The sequence below is a fragment of the Heteronotia binoei genome, chromosome 11, assembly GCF_032191835.1.
Source record: "Heteronotia binoei isolate CCM8104 ecotype False Entrance Well chromosome 11, APGP_CSIRO_Hbin_v1, whole genome shotgun sequence".
NCBI lineage: Eukaryota > Metazoa > Chordata > Lepidosauria > Squamata > Gekkonidae > Heteronotia > Heteronotia binoei.
In genome coordinates, this window is record NC_083233.1 from 33353229 (window position 1) to 33373083 (window position 19855).

Consider the following 19855-nt stretch of genomic DNA (forward strand, 5'->3'; position numbering starts at 1 on the left):
CTCCAGTGTCTTGTGAATCAGTCTTTGGTGGGCTGTGCTATATACAGCCTCTGAAATTCTTCCATGTTTGACTCCCCAAGCATCAAATTTAACTAGCCTGTCACTTTATTATTATCAATACTTCACAATGGTGACAAGTACAGAGTGGGTGGAAATGTGTGGGTTATTAAAATCTTATTTAAGGTCATAATAGAACTTGGCATAAAAGATTAGTGTAGGTAGGTGCACAATTACTTGGTGACAAACTCAATATGTGAGGGTGGGGGGAAAGAAAGACGAGGAAGCAAGACAACAGGGGTCCATATCGGTAAGAAAGAAAAAAAAATCAGTTCTGAAGCACACATTCCCCCCTATTTTAGGCACATTATGTGGAAGAAAGTCCTACTGAATGAATGAAACAGCACAGCAGTGATCCCAAAATGTTCCTGACATGAGCCCAAGAAGGTGAGCATTTGGGGTTTCTTTTGGAATTCCACTGTTCCTTGACATGAGTTCAACTTCTTAATTAGGGTTAATGATGCCTATATACGAGGGTGCAGAGAAGACAACTGGAAAGGTCAAGACCAAAGAGAGTCAGTGTCGTTAGATGGATGGTTTTTTACCAGAGAGTTCCACATTCAGATCCCCAGTCAGCCATGAAGCTCACCGGATGACTTGGAGCTAGTTATTTTCTCCGTCACACCCCAACCTCTATGAAGGTGTTGATGGAAAGCTAAAAAGGATGGAAGGGAAAATTAGAGCAGAGAAAAGGTGTGTTTCCCATGCTGAACTCCTTGGAAGGGGGAGATATAAAAAATACCAGAAAAATAGAGATCCAGGTATGTGCCTGAATCACTTCTAGATAGGGTTATGGTCTATGATGTGAGCATGTTTAAAATTAGGGGACTGAATGTTGATCTGGAAATTTTTTATTTTACTGTATCCCACTAATCAATTGATAGGATGGGAGTAAGAGGCTGTGAATTGCCCCTTTATCTAGTTCTCTGCCTTTAATGTGGGGATAATGAGAACCTGATTCACACAAGTTGCTCAGAAGACAGATGGGATGAATGTTGCCAAGCACTGTGAACGTGCTAAGTACCAGTTAAGTGATTAACAAATATGGTTCTTCAGAATGATTCAAAACAAGAAACTTTTATGCATCACCAAACTATCCCTAGTTAGGCCTGAGAGAAGAGCCTCTCTGATCGTGATGTGCAAAAGCTATATATTCAGAGAGAAATAAAGACAATGTTGAACCTGCATGTACCAATGTGTATCAATGCATGTAGAGCTTCCGGTGGGGCAAACAGTACCCCAGGGCCATTTCAGTTCAGGAAAATGGCACATGGAGGAGGTATAAGTATGCATGCAGTGCAGTCCTAATCTGAAGTAGGACTCCATGTTTCTGGGAACTGGGTTCCCAGTAGGGAAATTACAAGTCACATCTGATAGAAAGTCCTTATGGCAGATATGGACACAACCAAAGGTCTTTGTAAAATTTAGTTAAGCCATTGGCTGTGTATTCACATGTAAAAAAACAGAATATAGATATCCAGGGATTTTTGTGCGAGGTTCCAGAGGATGGCAATTATCAGGCATGTCCAGGGACTTCAAGGCTTGCCTCCACTGTTGCAAACATGGCTGCTATTTGCACTTTGCCTAGTAAATTGAAGGCAAAGAGTTCTTGGGTTTGCCTCCCCCGCACCCATTGTTTGTGAAATCTTAACCTATTCCTCGAAGGATTTATGCAACCTCAGCAAACTCTCTTGAACAATTGCAGCTGAAGTGTCTTATTTACAGTCAGGAATAGATGATTTTAAAGTGCTGAATATGAAGACATTCCAGCCTGGAATATTAAATGGGTATAAAATGTCACGTTAGAATGAGAAGTTATTTTGAGCAAAAGCTACAGGCGCTGCCAGAAGATGTGCATAAAACATTTGCAACATGCCAAGAGGAAAAGAAGAAAGAAGAACAGCGTATTTTAAAAATTCTTTTAGTGGTGGGGGGGAGTCTTTAAGCAATTTTAAAGGGCTTATTTCAGTTCCTGAAAGGGAGACTGTATGTATGCATCTGGAATGAACTGGCTTGACCCACATTCTGTTCCCAGGGGACATGGCCTGGAGGATGGAGGTTTACAACTGAAAATGACCACCCGTTCTTAAGAGTTGCTTTGTGCAAACAAATAAATGAATGGGAGCCATTTGCAACCTGCAGGTTAAAACCATGGAAGACAAGATGCTGATTTCAAGTTTTATTAGAGATTGTGGGGCACAGAAAGGGCTACAGCACCACTTAGCATTTTGTCAGCTGGGGTCCAATTAATTCTTTCAGAGCACCCAAAAGCTTAGTCCTGCCTAATTGGATTTTGAACTTTTAAAAAGTGAAGGCCCTCCATGCATAATTAACATATGGAATTCATTGCCATAAGTAACGGCAACAGCTATTTGCCTAGATAGCTTTATAAAAAGAACTGAACATTATCTTTAGAAGACAGGAACACTGGAACAATCTACAGGATTGGACCATGTGTGCACCTAGCATTATACTTCCAGCTGGTGCTAGGTGCATGCCTTCATGAATTTAAAAGTGGATGAGGAAGGCAAAAGTCTTCTTCCGATTTTTTTCTTTGGCACCTATGTTCTGGAGCACATTGCATCCAAGCATGGAGATTCCATTTTCTGAAGAGCTAAGGATAGGACTTCCAGGGACTATTAGCCCTAAAAACCAAATCAAACCTCTGTCAAAAGAGGCATTAGATGTAAGAATGCCACAATATAAAAATCAAGGGGTGGCCATGACTTTTATGCCTGCCTATTAGAAACTGAGCATGCGGTTGGCCTTCTGGAAACAGAATCCTGGACTAGGTTAAGTTCTAACTAGATGATACGCATTTAGAGTGCTGTGTTTATAGCTCAAAGTGTTTTTAAACTCACCAGGTACATGGGCTTCCAATTTGTGAGGGGTTAGGGACTAGGCCTTCCCTGTACACCATTTCCCCAATTTAAAATAACCTCAGGATACCACCATTTGCCTGATAGGGAAAAAAGAATTATATGCACTGGATTTGACACTCCCTCCCCCGGTGCAGCTAGTTAAACAACAGCAACACACTAGGAGCTCCATACAGGGAGATCCATATAGGCTCTCATCTTGTTAGACCCTTAGTTTAACCCAGTGGGGGAGTTCTTAGGCCATACCACAAATTGCTTTCACTGGGTTTACAAGAAATTTATTATGAAGCAAGGGATGTTATAAAGAGCTATCTTACCATCCTTGGTGGATATAGAAAACTGAGTTGTTATTTGTATCCTGGCCTATATGTTGAAATTTAACAGATTAAAGCAAGAATGGTGTCACTATCTTCATTAGAAACAACAAAAACATCATGAAAAAGCAAAGAAGCTTTTAATGTCACCCAAACTATTCTTAAGGCTGGGTGCCTAGCTGCATTTCTGGCCCATATTGTCATGCCTCTCTCTCTCTCTCTCGAAGAAACAAATCTAGTGAACTGAGAAGCTTACCTGCTATTTTGTGATGATTTAGTGGTATTTTAGATTTTTTCACTGTAATGAACCAACCCACAATTAATGGACTGAAATTACCCATTAAAAAGTGGCATTGCATCTTTGGGAATTCTTTATGGTATTGGGTTTTCATAAAATGTGGAAGAAGTAGCTCATCATCCAACATAAATTTTGGGTTGGATGCCCCGAATTCATTTTGCTAAAGGTGGATTCTTCTGCTAATGGTAGCTCCTTTCTCTAGATCTATTCTGTTGGTGGTGGAATTGTCCTCCAGTGAAAGAGATGTGGTCCTCTGGAGCAAGGTCCCTTGAGGAAGGTACTACTCTTAGTGGAACAAATTCTTGGGATACAACCCACTGATTTAAAGCTTTTGGAAATAAATGGATTCAAACATACCCAACCCTGTACTAGAGTATATTTCCTTGGCTAGCAACTAATTTTAATGCATTTTGATATTACTGTATGCAACCATAACTTCAACTGAGAAATGGCTTAGGGGCCTGTTTTCCTTTTCTTCTGTGGCTTAAGAGAATGTGACTTTTATGCAATGCCTGAGTAGGTTAAAAAAATGAAACACGATTTTGTCCCTGAGTTTCCCGTTATACAAATATTGTGTTAAAATTATTCAGAGACCGTAATCTCTCTTTGCACTAAGACGCTTGAGAGGACTGTGATCCACTTTGGCAAACCGACCACTGAACAGTCTTGCACAGTGCAACTCTATGAACAAGCAGGAAATTAAATATTTCATAGGCTGGCACGTGCAACATTAAATTTAAGGTTACATCAGGGAGTAAGCATTTGAGCTAAGATGCCTGTTTGGCTATCTTCCCCCGCTCCCCCACAGCTTTTAGTTCTTGTGGAGTACCGATGAAAGAATAGGAGGCAGCATAAAACACTCTTTGTTTTAATCATGAAACAATTTTTGCTGTTATCCAATATGATTAAAGTAACTGATTATTCCATTTGCCAGGCAAAGAAAAGCAGCCCTTATTAAGAAATGCAGGAAGAGCAATAACCACTTGAATGCTGTCCTATCCATAATCCTTCTGCATTGGCTTGGTTAGCTACAGAAGAGATTACAGTTCTTTAAGTAACAGATTGCAGAAAAACATTGCAATCCAGAGAATTTAATGGGATTCTTTTGGGTATTTGTTTTTGATGAATGGAACTAATTCACTTTTCACAAACACCCGTTCCATATTAGGGTGATTAGCTTTGATCAAAAGCCATGTAGGCTGTACATGTGGTGAGATGCAGCCCCAAGCTTTGGGTTTATGCACTCTCCCTTGCTGTGCCTTGAAATTTCAATGTGTGATGTGGGACCTACTCGCAAAATTAACTGTTGAAGCAGACTTTGTTCATGTGATCTAGAGACTCACACACAAACAAAAAGGGAATGGCAGATTGCATGAGAAAGGCCTAATACAGAGGGATTTATATGCAGGTGCCCTGACTGATGTTGAAATTATCTTTGAAGATAACAAGAATCATTAAAATATCACAGCATAATATACCTTATGCAAAGCTAAATTTGAGTTCAACCTGGAGGTTGGCAGGTAAGGTCTCTTAATAAATTCTTCTTTTAAAACAAGCTGCAGAACTAAACACCTGTTTTCTAATTTTCCCAGTAGCCACCAGCCTTGTGTTACACATGCGACGTACTACGGAGCTTTTAAAAATTCATAATAATTAAGCAGCTACAAAGGAGTCGTCAGCCTTATAAAACAAGGTCCCTTTATAATAATAAAAAACCCCACAACAAGCCCTGAACTGAAATACTCGTTTCCTAGTTTTCACAGTACATAATGAGCAGCTTAAAAAACCTATTCATAATAAATTGTTGGCGAAGGACGCTGTATACAAAAGGCCTCTCTGAAATGGATTCAAAACTAGCATATTGGCTTTTTGAGAAATTTTTCTCCCCAAACACACAACATCTTGTGCTAACATGTAGATTTCTTTTTTTTTTTTTAGAAACAACTACAGCTGGGATCCAAAGAGCCTCAGGTGCACATGTGAAGCACTTCTGCACACATGCTGGTAATTCTCACTTCTGGCAGCAGCCACTAAGTATCCTCAGACCTTCAGGGGCTGCATTTTAGGAGTGGCTGGAAGGGATTGGCTTTGAAAATCCCCTAGTATACAGGCAGAGGCTCAGTTGCAGCTCTTGGGTCATGAACGAGGGATGCAAGGGAATTTCGACTGGTTGCTCTCTCTGTTAGTTAAACAAGGGCCCAAGTTAGATCGCAACGGTAAGCAGGGCATAAAATAAAAAACCTGCTCGACTGAAGCTACTGAGCAAGCGAGTGAGTCAGCCAGGACAGTTTCCAGACAGTCTCTCATCTTCTAAAGGCTCTTTTTTCCCTGATGCATAAAATAACAGCCTTGCCGATTACTCTTGACTAAGGTACCCGATTGTGGTGACATTGAGGCTGACCTTGGAGTCACCTCCCCCGCTGCCGCACTCTCCTTTGTCGTACCACCATTTGTTTTTCAATTTGTCCAAGAGGCCTTGCTCATTCAGTTTTAATACTGCCAGGTTAACAGCATTTCTTGAAACGATAAAACATAACTCGTAAGAATAATGCACAGATGCTCGGTTAAGTCGTTCAAACGTATAAAGAAAGGAGCACAAGAGGACAAATTGCTAGAAAATTTTCACAGGGAGGTGGAGCTATAGAGATGTGTTTGTTACAGCAAACAACAGGGTTAAATATTGGAAGGTGGCATGGAGGATAAACATTTGCTCAAAAAACTGAAGTGTGCGGGACGGGAAAATTGTCTTTGAGAAAAAAAAGAAAAGAACAAAAAAAGATAAAGAAGAAGAAGAAATAGAAGAGGTAACGAGAACACCACGTCATGCAATTAACGCTTGCCATGTATGGCGGTTTTTAAACCTCAGGCTTTTACCATCTAAATTGAAAAAAGCCACTGGACTGTAAAAAAAAAAAAACAGCAACAAACAATCAGAACAGACAACACGGAGAGAACATTTAGAAAAAAATGGATGCATTTAAGTCAATGAAACCATAATTTACCGTCTTATTTAATTCCATGGAATATGGAAAGGTTATATATTTTTTTAAACTGTGTAAGTTTACCTCAAATCCACAAGAAAGAAAATGACAACACAATACATCAGGGTAGGTGGAATACTATAACAACATGGAGATTGTTATATTATTCCACCCACCTTAATGATGAGCCTTTGGGAGTTGCTACACCATAGCCTTTGGAATCCAGGTTCCCACCAACTTTCATTGTGTCACAGGGCTTTCGTTGTTCAATGTACTCATTCATGGTCGATTCGAGCAGGAAGGCAAACTTCCCCTTTGATTTCCTCACGCGGGCCACCCCGTCCGCCGTCGTTTTGGCAAAGACCGATGGCTCTGCCGACTTCATGTACGACCACATTTTCTCATACACAGCTATTTTGGATCTCTGTGGAAGAGAAAAGGGAAAAAAGGGAGCAAAGTTCAACAAACAATTTGCCACTTGACAGACTTCCTGAAATAGGCAAGGAATGATTTTTAAACCTCACATCCCTGCTGTTTAAATCCCTCAAATCTTTTGGGCAATTTCTTATTTTCTCAGCTTTAAAAAAAAATTGCTGGCTTTTAGCCATTAAAATGCATACATTTTTCAATATGATTTGTGCATCAATAATTTGCATGCATCATATACATATAAATTATATCCATTGTATTGTACAAAGAGTGCAATCCCATAGAGCATTTCCGTGTGCACAACATCACTAGTGCAAGTGAGAGTGCTAAAAGCAAACTTCACAGGCTGCTTACACTAAGTTGAAAGTGTTGGATCTCAATTTTCTTTGCTGCGTGCTCCAGACATACAGCACAGGGTATTTTTGATTGGGTCAGTACTGCAATGAAGCACTGTAGGTTGCACAAGTTGCTTGTCCTAACAGAACAAGGCTAAGTATATTTTCCTTTCTTCTCACGCTTTGCTGGATCCAGTCCAATCTATATCTAAAAACTGCATAACTTGAGCATGTAACACAAACAAAATCAACAAAAACAACATAAATGAAACAGCTTTGAAATTATATACAGACAGAAACACAGATGATATAGGGCACATCCATCCAGGCCTTGAATTCAGCAGGAGCTCCCAGGAGCACAGCTCCTGAACCTTTCTGATGCCCTCCCTCTTCCTCCCCACCTCCCTTGTCCATTGAATAGTAGGTACAGCTGCATAACAATCCCTGGATTAGGAGAGCAGGCAGGCAGCCAGCCACCAGGAGCTTTGCCATACCCCCAGCAGCCCTCGTTAACCCCTGGGGAAGTCTGTGCCACCCATTCTCCACTTCTTATGTGATTTGGGATGGTGGGTGGCTGGGGGGGTGGGCTGCCAAGGAGAGCCCCAGGTAAGCGAGGCCAGCCAACCCAAGCAGGCCTCACTCGTCCAGGGCTCTCCTTTCTTGCTTTGGATTGCTTTTGGCTGGTGGGGGGCAGCATATGCTAATGTTTTACTAATTAGCTCCACCACCTATTTTTCTACAAAATGACCCCTGCATCGATCCATCCCTAAAATAGGCAAGGGTTTTTTGGCTTTGCATATATATGATTACAAACATTATTAGGAACAAACTTGAAATTACAGAACAGCCAGTGTTGTCAATTACTCGTCTATCTCATTCATGTATAAAGTGTGTGAGTGGGTGTCTATTTTCAGTAATAGGGACATGCAGGTGAGAGGAATCAATCCCTTCCCTGCATTATCACTGCTAACTTTGGGAGAAAAATTCCAGAAGCAAAGGAATGCTAAATGATAAGAGCAGAGCAACAGGTCTCCAATCTCTTCACACACCTCTCTTTTTGAGGAAACCAAGCAGACACCCACCCACCTATTGCATACAAACAATATGGCTGCCCCCTATCACATCTCCTTCAGCCTTTAGTTAATCAAAATGATTGGGAAGAGTAGAGGGGACTTGCTCCAAAAAGGTGTAGAACTTTTTTTCAAGGAGGGACTATTGCTCAGTACTACAGCTCTAAAGAGTCACCTCTGGTCAGAGCATAGAGGCTAATGAGGTCTGCAGCTGCTGAGACAGAAAGGGGAAAAGGCCTTGGGATCATGGTGGATAGCTCAATGAAAGTGTCAACCGAATCTGCTGCAGTGGTGAAAAAGGGAAACTCTATGTTAGCAATTATTAGGAAAGAGACTGACAATAAAACAGCCAATATTATAATGTCCCTGTATAAACCATTTATATGTCCTCATTTGGAATACAGTGCACAGCTCTGATCACCGTATTTAAAAAAAGACATTGCAGAGTTGGGAAAAAAGTGCAGAAGAGGACGACCCAGATGATGAGGGGGTTTAAACACCTTCCTTATGAGGAAAGGCTGAAGAATCCTGGGTCGTTTTCGCACTCACCTTAATCAGCAGCGACGACCCGCTTCACCGCGCAGGATCTGCGCGGATTTCGCACTAATTGCCGCGGAGCACCCAGAAGAGCCGGAAAGTCCCGGCGCTTTTGCGGCGCAAACGGAAACCGCCAAAACCCAGTTTCCATTTGCGCCGCAAAAGCGCCGGGACTTTCCGGCTCTTCTGGGTGCTCCGCGGCAATTAGTGCGAAATCCGCGCAGATCCTGCGCGGTGAAGCGGGTCGTCGCTGCTGATTAAGGTGAGTGCGAAAACGACCCAGGATTTTTTTTCAGTTTCGAAAAAGGGCAACTAAGGGGGGAAGTGATAGAGTTGACAAAGAGAATTTTTTCTCTCTCCAGGGCAGCCAATGAAGCTAATGGGCAATAGGTTCAGGGCAGATGAAAGGCAACACTTATTTACACAGTGAGTGATGAAAATGTGGAACTTGCTGCCAGATGGCCACAGAAATAGCTTTAAAAGGGGACTCGGCAGATTAATGAAGAATAAGTCTGCCAACGGCTACTAGCCATGGTGACTAAAGTGAGCTTCCATGTTCAGAGGCAGTCAACCTCTAAAGTCCAATGTCAGAAGACAACATCAGAGGACAGCCTCAGTCTCTGTGCCCTGTTGCTGGCCCTCCAGAGGAACTGGCTGGCTACTCTGTGAGACAGGATGCTGGACTAAATGGACCACTGGTGTGATCCAGCAGGGCTGTTCTTATATTTTTTAACCACTACACCAAACTGAGAGCCAGTTTAGTGTAGTGGTTAAGTGTGCGGACTCTTATCTGGGAGAACCAGGTTTGATTCCCCACTCTTCCACTTGCAGCTGCTAGAATGGCCTTGGGTCAGCCCTAGGTCTCGTAAGAATTGTCCTTGAAAGGGCAGCTGCTGTAAGAGCTCTCTCAGCCCCACCCACCTCACAGGGTGTCTGTTGTGTGTGTGTGTGTGGGGGGGGAAGCTAAAGGAGAGTCTCTCTGAGACTCTGAGATTCAGAGTATAGGGCGGGATATAAATCCAATATCTTCTTAATCTTCTTTTCCCAATCACTCTCTGCTGTGTTTCAGGACTGGCTGTGACTGGATCATTTAGTGGCTCCAAATGCAGAGATGCAACACTTGCCCTCGAAGGAAGCATGCCCCAACAGTGGCTCATACAGAAGATAGACTCCTCTGCAGCATGTCATTCTCACCAGCTTCCAGTTTTAATTCAGAAAACAAGTGTGGCATCTGTCAAGAGTTTTGGAAACCTCGACCTCAGGGGTGGAATTCTAGCAGGAGCTCCTTTGCATATTAGGCCACACACCCATGATGTGGCCAATCCACCAAGAACTTACAAAAAAGAGCCTTTTAAGCTCTTGGAAGATTGGCTACATCAGCAGGTGTGACCTAGTATGCAAAGGAGCTCCTGCTAGAATTTCACCCCTGCCCGCCCTAATTTTATGGCCCCAATTAGAGCTGCCGTTTCCTCCCCTATTTGGCAGGACCTACGTGGCTTTAACAATTGCATAGCAGGCAGAAGTCAGCCAGCAAAACCTTTCCCTAATCTAGGAATCCTCAAAGCAGGAATAAAGAAGGGGAGACCTGTGTGGATGCAAAAAGCAACCACAGCACAACAGCTGCTCAGTTTGGCTGATGATACCCAGCTGGAAGGATATGCTAGGATTACAAAGCCTGCATTAAAGATTCATCAACAGTTTCGGCAATGCACACTGTTGAACGTTTTGCGGGAGAGCAACAAGCCTCCCAAGACAAGTAATCAGCTGTTACTCTCCATTTAAAACTTTTACTACTTATGGAACAGAGATGTGGCCTGCTTTATCACTCTAACCAACCCCTGCAATGCATCATTTGAAGTTTTGTGAAAGTCAAAACTTTGTGCAACAAAACAGTTCTGATTCTGTCAGAATCTACAACACCTGATAAATCCAACGGTCTATCCTTGCTGGGGGTTGACTCACTTTAGACTGCAGATCTGAAATGCACAGAATGTGTTGTGCTGAGAAAGCTAGCTGATTTGAAGAAAGAAAAATGAGAGCGCCCTCCTCTCTGCATTTTTTGAAATGCTTCGACAAATGAAGCATTACTGCTGGAATCAAATCTTGAACAGGAGCAGAATTTAAAAGCCATAATTGTATTCAGAGGACTGAACTTCAACCAAAGCCCCTTCCCCCCTTCTGAGGTCAGAGGGGATAGTTGCCTATATTCACAAAGCTGCCTTTCACAGAGTCAATCCATCAATCCAGGTCTAGTGCTCAGACTGGCAGTAACCCTCCATTCCTGCCACTTGAGATCCTTGAATTGGGGGAGATGCCAGGGATTGAACTGGGGCCTTTTGCATGCAAAGCATGTAGGCTACCATTGGGTTACATGCTGTCTCCCGCTAATTGAGGTCAATAGCTGAGCATATGCCATGTCTGACACTAATTTGAGAGCTTTTCTGTAGTCCTGGTCTAAGGAAAAGGAAGGGAAGGGAAGGAGGAACTTGGAGTCACTTTTTTTCTCCTGCTAACATGTTTTGTTCTGGGTCACTGAATTTGGTATGGTAAGATATTAGATGGTTTTGCAGCCCCCAACTGGTCTCACATTTTTATTCACAGTTAATTGAGAAAACTGATCTTCTCTCTCTTTCTCTTTTTTGAGGATTTCTTTTTATTTTAATATTAACCTTTTTCCTAAACCAGTCTCAGGGCCTAACCTGACATGGCATTTCCCACTCATACATTTCCTCTTGCTAGACCTTTCCCAAGGTGATTATCTGCAGTCTATCCAAGCTCCGACTGGGGCCAGTCCTAGACTGTCTGGCACCCTAGGCAAGGCTAACTTCTGGCACCCCTCCCTAAAACACTGATAATGTCACCAAGTCACAAGAGGATACCCAATTTTGGCCAGCGCCCTAGGCAATTGCCTAGTTTGCCTGCTGGCAGGGCTGGCCCTGGCTCTGACAAAATTGTGCTATGTTGTCTTGTAGGGCATGTTTCCTGCTCTGGATGCTGCTGCTTTGGAAAAGATGCCCTTCCGTCTCCACATGCTGCTCGTCTGCTGCCATGAGCTGCCAGGGTTCCCACAAGATCTGCCCCTCCAGAACCCCAGCACAGGCGTGGTGGATGCCCAAGGTGGATGCCCAATGCCATGTTGTGATCTTGCAGTCTGGTCAAGGGATGGGCTAAGCAAGGACCTTTCTGTGCTTTGGCCCCTGTGAAGTTGCAGCATAAAGGGAAGAACATGAACCCTCTGTAGAGCATCTCCTCTGGGTCAGCCTTCCTTGAGTGTTTGCAGAGCCTGTGGTGTGGTCTCTTTTCCAAAGCAGCAGCAGTTTGAGGAGGAGATGATACCCTGCAAGATAATGCAATGTAATTTTCTCCTGGATGGAATGCAGATATCAATTGTGTTAGAAAAAGTCTAACCAGCAGCCAATTGTCAAGAGTGCCTCTTGCCATGAATCCAGTTCCTTAATTGCTATGTGACTGATGTACCTGCACTGGGTCCAACCTTGGCTCATTATTACTTTGCTTCTGCATGCTTCTGCCTGTTATGTCTATACCTTACTAACTAATCACTTCTGCCAAGGTCAGCCTGTGTTATCTGACTCTCAGAGGAAGTGCTTCTGTTTTCTTTTAAGCTTTTACTAGAGATGCTTTAAGGGGGGAGAAGGCCTGTAATTGGTAGATTTTGATGCTTAGCATTTCGAATGTATAACGGATGGACCCAAGCCTATATCAGGGGGGACTGAGGCTATGGGCCTCAGTTTCAGCAAGAGAAGTCTTGCTCACTGTACCTGCCAATATCATGCAATAAATGTACTCTGAAAAAACCTGATGAGTTGATCGTTGATGAGGACTGTGCAGAACTTGACACCAATGTACGCTTACGAACACCTACGAATGTAGGTGAGAACAAGGCAAGGGGGAACAGAAGGGGCTTGGCTGCTTCAAGGATCTTTTCCTGAAGGTTTCTGTGGGGTTTTATTGAAAAAATATATCTAGTCCTTTTCATTATAAAGACAAATGGATAAACATCTAGATAGCGTTCTACCAAATTGCTGAAGACTGAAAACTGTACTCATTTTTCCATTGTCCTGGTTAATAAGTAAAAGAGTTCTAAGATCATATTATTTAGAGGATTTATAACCATCCTTTCCCAAAAGCTACTTGAGAAGCCTCTCATAAGAGAAATAAATAATAGAGTTTTAAAAATAGTGATATACACAGTTAATATAATTGGATGAAATCCATAAAATGGGAACTTATCTCACCCATCTTAAAACAGCTACTTTGTCTGCCAGTTAGTTTCTGAATCCAAGTCAAGGCACTATTCTTGGCCTTTAAAGCCCTTTGCAACCAGGGGCCTACATATCCAAAAGGCCACCTATTCCTGTATGTCCCAGAGTGTCAACTTTGGTGCACAGGCTGCCACCTATTGGCTGGCATCCACCAGAACCTGGGCCTTTTCATTTGCAGTTTCCACTTAGGGGAGAGCCATCTTAGAGTGACAGGTACTGGGAACATTTTGAGTTGGCACCTGGAGCCTGCCTTGAGTCATGCAAAAAGGTGGGATATAAATATTTTAGGTATTAAACAATTATGCTGCATTGGTTGCGGAACCTCAAACAGATCTTATACTTGTGGTTCTTGTCTCAGTCAAACAACTGGAGATCTGCATACCAAATCCTTTTTAAGTAGTAAAATTCCACCAATTGGCTATTTGGGAGGCAAAGGTGGGTTCAGAACCACTGTTCTGGGGCATCCAACAGCTGGTTTGGCTGCATTTCAGCTTTTAGAAGTATGTGCCATGCAGGGGATTCTGTCTACTCTGGGTTCACGATGTTTGATCACAGTGAGGCAAAGGGGACTGGAAACATTATATTTTGCTAAAGGGAGGGGCTGCGGTTCAGCGGCAGAACATCTGCTTTGCATGCTGAAAGTCCCCAGTTCAGATCCTGGCATCTTCACTTACAGGAATCAGGTAGAAGGTGCTGGTCAGATTCAACACAATACTGACCTTGATAAGCTGGTGAGAGGTGGCTTTGTGAGTCCCTCTGATTTAAACAGACCCCTGTACATTGCATTTGTTCCACACACCCACCCACCACCAAAGCACAGCCAGAAGACAAGTTCTGAAGCCCATCAATGAAACATATTTATCTGACGTGCTCTGCAAATTCCTTTTTGTTTTCCCGCGATGGCTCCTTAGAAGTCCAGAGGCAAATGTTTCTTAGGACTTCAAGAGAGGATGATTATAGCCTTTTAAAAAAAATAAGAACAACAAAAACAAACCCCGGCATTCAGATTTCTGAGCATTATATGCCTTGAGGGAGAAGAAAGCTTCTGTCTGCACCGCTAGCCTATTTTGGATTATAAATAAGCATAATCAACAATTCTGCTTTCCATTTCCATCCAGAAATATTTACACAGAACTCATTAGAAAGATGCAGATTTCCTTTACTGCAAACAAAACAGGATGTGCCACCCCCTTCTTCTATTAGAGCAAAGAGAAACACCAGCTCCATTGCTGGGAAAGCACTGCCTTTCTTCTGTTGGATTCCTAACTCTTATGCTCTGCATCTGTAGAAATAAGCTATAGTTTGCAATTTGCCTAAAATTAGTCTTAAAAAAGGGGTTTCCTGCAGTTTTAAAAATGTTCAAAGCCAAGCTCCAGGAGGGGTTGCCAAGCTCCAGGTGAGGTCTGGCGTTCCCCTGAAATTGCAATTGAGTTCCAGGCTACATAAATCTATTCCCTTGGAGAAATGGCAGCTTTAGAAGGTGGACTCTGTGGCATTTCATCCTTGCTCACCTCTCTTCCCAAATTCTGCCCTCCCCAGGTGCTGTCCTCAAATCTCCAGGAATTTTCCACACCGGAGTTAGCAATGTCTCTATGTGTGTTGGAATCAGGTCAGGGAGGCCAAGAGAAGAGATTTAAATCCCTCTTCTTGGTGGTGTTATCAGAATTTTAATCTTCTCCTCCCCCATTTCTTCCATGGGGCAAGCCTAGGGTTGCAACTTGCCATCCTCCAGCTGGGACATGTGACCATAGGAGACTCAGGGAAGGAAGATGCAACAAAGAACAAGATCCGTGAAATTAATAACAAAACAACGTTATAATAAAGATTTGTATCCGCCCTTATCTTAACCCTCAATATTTATCAATTTATGAATTACAGAAGTTCATAAATAAAGTCCACTCAAGTCATTTATTCCAATAGGTTGAGAAAAGTCCATATCAAGCTGCAGTTCAGCAAAACGACTTGTGCCTGATTACTCAAGAGGCTTGTGCCAAAAAGTCTCTTCCTGGGTATATTTCAAAGTGTTCCATGCAAGAAAGTACGTCTATAATTCACACAGGACAAAAGTGCTTGCGCATAAATCTTTCAAACCAGATCCCCTCCCCAAATCCCTCCCTCCCCCGGCTTCACCCCCAAAATCTCCAGCTATTTCTCAACCCAGAACTGGCAACTTTAGGCAAACCAACACGTGTACCTGTAGATCCCGCCTCTCCCCTCCCCCCACACTGGCGAGGCAGCAGAGGAGGGGAATCCCGATTGGTACAGCACATACCACCACCACCAGCTCCATTCACTTGATTCCCCCTTTCATTCCATTAAATGAATGGGGGGAAAATTACATAGACTTGGTGCTGAGACCAAATCCCCCGATTCTATGCTAGCTAGTCACATTTCCATGGCACAGGGTGAAATGACACTTGTGACTTTATTGCCTTGAATGGCTGTGCTAGTTGTGGACTGAGGGCTTCGTTACAGGAGAAACCCCCTGCTTTTTGTCCTCTGGGCCTTTCTCTTAGCCCCTGGTCCTGCTTTCAGTCCAGGCTCTAAACTTTTAGTGAAATACAGAGGACCGAGTTTTCAGGACAGCCTTTCAACGCTCTTGGGGTCCTAATGATTTCTTGCCTGACGTCAGAATAAGAGGAGGTGATAAATTCCCAGAGGACAATTCGTACTGTTAGAGTTTGCAGTTCTTCATATAATTGCTAGAAAGGCTAAAGCAGAATTTGACCAGCATTGTGGACTGATTTTAGTAATTAAAAGTGCAAATGATACCTTTCTAAACCCACTTACTTCGACTTGGAATGGTGTGACCTTGCATAGGATTGCACAGCAAAACCCCTACAGTTAATTGGTTCAGCTGGGAAATCTATACACGTGTGAATATCGAACCAAAGTAAATATATATATATTTCTTCGTTAATAGATGAGGCATGCTAATCTCACAGCAGGTAATCCCTTAAAAGAGGCATTCCCTTGTGTTTGAGAGAAGAGAGTGATGCCTGTTTCTAAGAAAATGCCTACTGTTATGCCTTACTAGCAGCTTGATTTGCCTAGATTAGCATGAGCTCAGCAGGGTCATCCATGGTCAGTACTTGGACGGGAGACCATCAAGAAAGACCAGGGTTGCTGCACAGAGGAAGGCAATGGCAAGCCGCCTCTGCTCTTCTCTTGCTTTAAGCACCCTATGGTTGGGGTCACCATGAGTTGATTACAACTCAGCGAAGCATCCTTTTTCTCCTCCATCTTACTGCATTTTTCAAGACTGTGCATGATGGCCAAATGCTTTATGCCAGCACTGCTGACTTCAAACAGTTTTATGGCACTTTTGGAGCAATGTGATTCAGCAAAACACACCTTGCTTTCAGCGGTAGCCTGTGCTGCTTCACTAATCTAAAGGATATGGGAAGATCCAGGCCCAAAGGCAAGCTAGAATAATGTTAACATTTGCTATTTCATTGTACCAGTCTGAGTTTTGCCCTGGATCTTCCAGATATTTCTTATATATAAATCATTCCTGGTGCTTTCACACATGCTAAATAATGCCGTTTCAATCCACTTCAGCAACCATTTTCAAATGGATTTTGCCATTTTGCACAGTAAAATCCAGTTGCAAAGTGCATAGAAAGTAGATTGAAAGCACATTATTTAGTGGGCGTGAAAGTGCCCTAGTGAACCACACAGGGCTTTTTTTGTAGCAGGAACGCCTTTGCATATTAGGCCACACACTCCTGATGTAGCCAATCCTCCAAGAGCTTACAGGGCTCTTCTTAAAGGGCATTCTGTCAGCTACAAGAGAGTTGGCTACATCAGGGGGGTGCAGCCTAATATGCAAAGGAGTCCCTGCCCTGGAACCACACAAGCTGTCTCAGATTGTGTTGGCTTTTCATGCAACATACCATGATACGAACTTTTATTTTAAGCCTCCTAATGTGCTTCAGCCACCACACTGTCTGAACGGGCAGTGTGGATATTTTGCATGTGCGTACAGCTTCAGTATGCACAAAATAACCATTGGCTTTTTCAGAGCTCCAGAAGTTGTACATCCTTGCAAATTACACACATTTTCCTGTTCAGACAAAATGGCAGCCACACATTCAGGAGCACTGGGGGGCAGTGGACATGGTTTATATTCATGGAAACCAGGGCCCCGGTATGAGGGATATAATGTCTGAAAAGGGCTCTAATTCCCATTTAAAACAACAGCGAATGCCTTTTAAAAATATCTGCTAGCCTGTTAATTGGGGATGAAATTTGATCCAGGGCTTTTAAATCAAATTAATCTAACTGATTGATCAACTGAGCCTCACAGCCCTAATTAGAGCCCATATATTCTTCTAACGAGCTCTTATTCATGTGACACAGCAGGGTTATATAAAGTGGTACAGTAAGTTTTGGGGGGGGAAATGCACGGAGCCCGAGCTGTCTTGGGCAATGTCATTATCATTATGGCATCGTTGTTCTCCCAAAAGTAGAACACTGAAACAGCGAGTGATTGCTTTCCCTGGGGCAGTGGCTGCTCTGCTCCACTGATACATTCCTAGCCGACAAAGTTAACCCATTAGCCGATTCTCTGATGCAGGTCTGCCACTCATATGCGGCCTGCGCGAAGCCAGTCTTGCAATTAGTACAGCCTGCAAGTAAATATTCATGAGATGGGGAGCTGGGATTATTAAACTGCATTTGCTTATGCGCTGCATTAAAGAGCTTGAGGAGGAGGTCAAGCGGAGTGGAGGGAAGATCTGCAAGATTTAAGTCATGTAGGACAGTTTTTCCCCCCTTCTCCCAAGAAGTTTGCTACAAAGATATAATAAAGAGAGGATTCCATTTGATTTCGCCACCCTTAAGAAAAGAACCATCCTCGTTAACCTAAGCTATCAAACAAACGGATTTCCTCTCTCGTGGCCTGCTACTCTTAATTGCCACTCTGATGTTGTTTCCATCTTAATTCATGCGTAAAGACAGCAGAATGTTTAACTGGAGCACTTCATAGCGAACAATTGCTGCTATGGCATCAGACAAGACAATATCATTTGTCCAGACTCCTCCTCCACCCCAGTTATTCTTGGCCAGCTTTGGGGTCCTGCAGCCTCCCTTCCTTTCACCCCATAAAATCCATCTGGTAATACAAACCCTTGATTACACTGCAGTATGTCTATGGTTTCTCTGCCCCCATTCCACATCATTGTCTGCTGCCCTGAACACAGTCGGCCTGTGTCTTCATTATCCCTGCTGTCTAATGAAATCTAGCAGGGCAAAATCTGTAATATGATGTCACTGTGTCCACATAAGTGGCAACCAGTGAAGTAGAGTGGGGACACAGAAGCTCAGGGTGTCAGTTACTGAGGAGAAAAAACTATAGACTGGGAACTTATTTTGTTCAAGCTACTTCAGTTAAATAGTTTTCCAGTATTGAAAGCACTTCATCACCTTCCTATTTGTTTCTGTGCTAAATTCAAGGTTTTCATTTTGATCTTTAAAGGCTTCATCCTCAACCCTGTTGAGCCTGTGGCCGCTTTTGGAATGTTGATAAATGTTAGTGGGGCTTCCAAAAAAGAGGCTGTCATGGGAGGCAAGGCCATTCACAAAGTGGCTCAAGGGGGTGGGACAATTAAAAAATGCAGATCCAGCTAGCTTGGCATCAGGGGGTGTGGCCTAATATGCAAATAAATCCCTGCTGGGCTTTTTCTTCTGAAAAGCCTTATGTGAAACAATGGTGTGACATCAAGGGGTGTGGCCTAATATGTAAATGAGTTTCTGCTGGGTTTTCTCTACCAAAAAGCCCCTGAATGCATCACTATCACTTGTAAACAGGTCAGGACTTTCAAGCTACAGTGGCATTGTGGTTAGAGTGCAGCACTAGGATCTGGGAAATCCTGGTTTCAAGCCCCACTCTTCCATGGACCTTGGGCCATTCACTCTCTCTTAACTGAAGTTAAGAAAGTGAGGGGAAAAATGACAGGGCAGAAAATGATGTTGCAAGGTGCTTTGAGTTCCCACCGGGGAGAAAAGCAGTGTGTAGATATCTAAATAGATGACTAAATATCTAAATAAGTAAATGAATGCAGGTATACAGTTTCTAGCATAACATGTGCATAAAATAGTTGGGGTACAGAGGTCTTCTGAGTTCTAAACCACTTGCTATGTGAGCAGCTGTAATGAGTAGCCTGAATGTAATTAAAGGAGACTCCAAGATTCAGGTGGAGATTTATTCTTGAAAATGACTAGACAGGGACTTTGGCTTAAACGCACCCAATTTTCATCAGTCATTAACTGAGCGCAAAGGTCACTTTGGTCTACTAGAATTCTAAAAACCAATTAAAGTGCGACATCAGGCTTTTTTTTAAAAAAAATGTCAACTGTGGATTAAAAGCCCCCTTGCTGATTTTGATGTACCAGCCATATTTGTTTGAAAGTTTAATTGAATATATTAGATGTTGGCTCTTAGAACCCACAAAGCAATGTGTTCTTTGTTTTTTTTGTAATTGCTTTCCATCATGGCTGACTTTTTAAAAGAAAAATAGAGAAATGTTGTGGTGGATTTAATAGAAGCTTCCATGCCTATGCATCTAAAAGAGAGGGGTCTTCCCTTCTTCCCTCCCCTCCCCATTTCCATCCCATCTGGGGTAAACACACTCTGAAATTAAGAAGAAATCTGAGACATTCCATTGATTT

General features: G+C 42.8%; 1 protein-coding gene across 8 annotated transcripts in view; it reads right to left on the reverse strand.

Annotated features, from left to right (window-relative positions):
* GRIA3 (glutamate ionotropic receptor AMPA type subunit 3) overlaps nt 1–19855 on the reverse strand; it is a 259885-nt gene that overhangs the window by 22702 nt on the left and 217328 nt on the right. For 4 of the 8 annotated variants that reach the window (XR_009555986.1, XM_060250296.1, XM_060250294.1 and 1 more), the window contains exons 13-14: nt 6706–6953; nt 5950–6064 (exon numbers count right to left, since the gene is read on the reverse strand). Coding sequence is in view for 7 of the 8 variants with exons in the window: in XM_060250296.1 (XP_060106279.1) it covers nt 5950–6064; nt 6706–6953 (363 nt within the window). In the remaining variant the exon portion in view is untranslated. The remainder of the gene's footprint in view (nt 1–5949; nt 6065–6705; nt 6954–19855) is intronic. The other 4 variants (XM_060250297.1, XM_060250295.1, XM_060250293.1 and 1 more) reach the window with 1 other exon arrangement.